The sequence below is a fragment of the Populus alba genome, chromosome 11 (genome assembly GCF_005239225.2).
Source record: "Populus alba chromosome 11, ASM523922v2, whole genome shotgun sequence".
NCBI lineage: Eukaryota > Viridiplantae > Streptophyta > Magnoliopsida > Malpighiales > Salicaceae > Populus > Populus alba.
In genome coordinates this window covers 19676983-19681099 of record NC_133294.1, presented here as the reverse complement: position 1 = coordinate 19681099, position 4117 = coordinate 19676983, and the positions used below count along the sequence as shown (strand labels likewise).

Below are 4117 nucleotides of genomic sequence, written 5' to 3'. Positions count from 1 at the left end.
TCCTTTCAGTTTTGTTTTTGATGTCTTAGACGCTCCACTGTTACCTTGTTTTTAATTAAATTTGGATTTTGACAATGTAATGAGTATTATGAATTTATTATTTTTGTTTTAATAACTATCTTTCGGTTTCATCAGTATTTGAATAATATAATATTTCTGAATATTATGAGCCGCTGCGTATTTTGGAACAAATTGTTCTTTTGATATGTTCGTTCTGAGGCTTAGCGTAGGTGAGGTGTCCTTTCGACACCGCTCCTACGTTGCCGGTCACGGATCCGGGATTTGGGTCGTGACAAAGGTGGTATCAGAGCATGGTTTTATTAAAACCTCGTAATCTATTTGTTTTTGTTAAAACCCTCGTAATATGTGGAGCTTAGGATCTATCTTGTCTTGATGTCATTCAATCTTTTCTATTAAGTTTCGAGGACGAAACTTTTATAAGGTGGGGAGATTGTGATGTTTTGTATTAAAAGGAATGAGAAAAGGCAACAAAGCCCTTGGAGGCTTAAAGAGAGGGTATAAATGATTGAGGGGTAGTGTGGTAATTGACTAATAGTTGATAAATATAAATAAGAAGAAAAAAAAAAAAAAAAAAGAATGATCTGATTTTGAGAGAAAGAGAGCTACGGGAGAGATAAGGGAAAGAGGAAGAAGAAGAAAAGAAAGGAGAGAAGGAAAGGAAGGAGAAGAGAAATAGAGGAAATAAGTAAAAAGGTAAGATTTATGGTTTTAAGTGTATAATATGTTAAATTTCAGTTTTGATTAATTGTAGAGTTTTGAAGTTTGTATTTTTGAGTTAATTGATGAATTAATTTGAAGGTTAGGAGTTGATTATTGTGGGGTATTTGATTAATTAGTTGATTTGGAGAGATTGAATTGAAAGATAATGATTTTGAGTTATGATTTTGTTTAAATGGTGAAATTGTGTTAGAAATAAGGGGATAACAGTAGGTGATCTGTTGAAATTCTGGGTTTGAGGTTGAAGATGACGAAAATTCAGTTTGGTCCCTCAATTTGCAGAAATTGCAGTTTAGTCCCCAAACTTTGGAAATTTTACAGATTGGTCCCTGGGACATAAATTGAGATTCTGAACAGAAATGAGGATGATTTAAAGGCAAAATTCCAGTATAATTGATATTTTCAGTTTGGTCCTCCAAGTTGACAAATTACGATTTGACCCTAAATATTTTGATAAAATCACATTTTGGACCTTGGGGCATAATTCAAGATTCTGGACAAAGATAAGGATGAATTATGGATAAATTTCAGTATGGTCATGTATTTACAATTCGGTCCTCAAAATTGGGTAAAATTACGTTTTGGTCCCTGTTTTGGAAAATTGTCATTTTAGTCCCTAAACTTGGGAGTTAAGCCCAGTTTATTTTATGCATTGGTATCTTTTTGTTTGATTTGTTTTTGAGTATATTTCATATATTTATTGTAGGTTCTCCTAACGATCCTTAATCGGATTTTCGGGTCTTTTGTCTGACTTTCCTTTAGTTCAGTATTTTCCGAGTGAGTGGAATAATCTTTAATATGCATATAATATAAATAAATATGTATGTTGAGTATACAATAAGTACAACTAGTAAATTTCTTGAATATTTATATATGTTGCTTTATTTTCCGAGTACTAATTTATTATTGAATTTGCACTCGCAATCTGTTAAGTAAATTCTATTTGATATGATATACGTTTCTTTGATGATTATGTGAATATTTGTTATGCCTTGATATGGGACTTGTCAGTACTCCATGCTAACGGAGAATAGTTAGCCTGTGTGCACATAGTATTCTGTTACCTAGCTGGTGAGAGAGGCATCAGCCTGTGGCGATTGATCATCCCCACAGTGGTCACCGACGGGTGTCATCTGGTCACCGACGGGTGTCATCTGGTCACCTTCGGGTGTCATCTGGTCACCTTCGGGTGTCATCTGGTCACCTTCGGGTGTCATCTGATCTCTGACATGTAATCCACTACGTTATAATAATATGTTACGTTATGATAACTATATGTTACGTTATGATAATATGTTTAGTAAGTATATGTATATGTATATGTATATGTATATTAAGATAAATCATCTTACAACTTATTAATATCTGAAATATCTAAAATGTATATTAAATGTTATTCCCTCACTGAGTTGGTTGAACTCACCTCTCATTTTTAATATTATTTCAGGTTCTTAGTTTCTGGGCCTTTGTTGAGTGTTTCCGCTTCTTCAGTTCTGGTCGGTATGCCTTGCTTGTTCGCGAGGTTTTCCTTTCAGTTTTGTTTTTGATGTCTTAGACGCTCCACTGTTACCTTGTTTTAATTAAATTTGGATTTTGACAATGTAATGAGTATTATGAATTATTATTTTTGTTTTAATAACTATCTTTCGGTTTCATCAGTATTTGAATAATATAATATTTCTGAATATTATGAGCCGCTGCGTATTTTGGAACAAATTGTTCTTTTGATATGTTCGTTCTGAGGCTTAGCGTAGGTGAGGTGTCCTTTCGACACCGCTCCTACGTTGCCGGTCACGGATCCGGGATTTGGGTCGTGACAAATTGTGGGGCCAGTTTTTTTTTTTTTTTTTTGGAACCTCTCCCTTAATGCTGATCCTAATCCAGTTCTTTAACTTTCCGATTTTCTCCTCATTCATCAATTTTCTCAAATATAGAAACATCCTCCCACCTCTCAGCAGAGATGTGCATATCTAGCAACATGACATAAGTTTCAGTATTTTTGGGCTTGAGTTTGAGTAACAATTCAGCGGCATAAAAACCCAGTTCTGCATTCCCATGCTTCCTACACCCTGCAATCAAGAGCAACCTTATGAACTCGTTTGGTTCTACATCCTTTCTCTTGATGATATCAAAAGCTTCATCTAGCCAACCCAGCCTCACAAACATGCCAACCAAGTATCCATAATGGACCATTGCAGGCTTAATTTTGTACTCCTTTTGCATCATCTCGAAATATTCATTTGCTTCGTCGACAATTCCAGCATGGCTACAAGCAGCCAGAGTGCCCACACAAGGAATCTGGTTTGGTCTGAATCTAGCTAGCCTCATGTCTTCAAAAAGCTGCACCCAGCTGTGTGAAACTTGTGATCATATACTAGTCCAGGATATCAAAGTTCTTTTAGAGATCTCCAGAAAAGCTTTTCTCGTCCTTTCAATGCTCCCATACTTATCGAACATAACCACAAGTGCAGTTCCAGCAACTACATCTGATAAAAACTACCCATTTCATAGTCCGGGCATGTATTTGTTCCCCCAGCTCTAAGGCTGCCAACCTACTGCGTGCTGTTAAGATACTCGACAAGGTGAATAGATCAGGTTTCCTGCGGGAGAGATTCAACATCAAATACATGCTGAGTGCTGTGCTGAAAAATTATCCTTTGGACGATCCATTGCTTGTGCATGACCTGCAATCATTGTATTCCACGTAATCAAGTTCTTGTATTCCATTCCATCAAACAAATTCTTCACCTCATCAATGCATCCACATTTAAGGTAAAAATGTATGAGAGAATTGAGATGCGTGCAGGTTTGATTCATGGCCAAGTATAGTGCTCGATGAATGAACCTGCACCCTCGGATCCAAAGATTATATTGTGCTGCACAAGCTTAACACACTAGTTAGCGTCGGTTCGACATTCTCAAGAAGCATTTCAATGAAAAGTCTTAATTCCTGCTCTGACATTGTCACCACAAGCAGATATAATCATAGTCCAGGAAATTACATCCTTTTCTCCTGTCTCGCGAAATGCTTTGACCGAAGATTCCAAGCTGCCAAATTCTGAGCACAAACAACAAAGAGCATTTCCAATTCTGGGGTCATGACTGATCCGGTATTTAATGAATGAAGGCATGGAACTGTCTCCCCAATGCAATAGACTTCAAAGAAGAACGGGCATTCAAAGCAATTGATAGAGTGAAATTTGAAGGAAAAGAACACATCTCCCAAAACCGCAACAGCCACCTTAGGTTGTGAATTTTGAACATAACCAGTGATTAAAGTTATCCACACGACAACATTACTTCTAGGCAAAGTATCAAAAACTTTTCTAGCATTCACCATCACCCCACATTTAGCATAAACAATAACAAGAAACGACAT

The 4117-nt window shown here is 36.4% G+C and overlaps 1 protein-coding gene across 1 annotated transcript; it reads right to left on the bottom strand.

Annotated features, from left to right (window-relative positions):
- Positions 1–2646: 2646 nt before the first annotated feature.
- Positions 2647–4117, bottom strand: LOC118031488 (putative pentatricopeptide repeat-containing protein At5g52630). The gene is made up of 2 exons (XM_035035921.1): positions 3741–4117; positions 2647–3088 (listed from the first exon to the last, which is right to left on the bottom strand). Exons 1-2 carry the CDS (start codon positions 4115–4117, stop codon positions 2647–2649), a joined length of 819 nt encoding a protein of 272 aa, XP_034891812.1.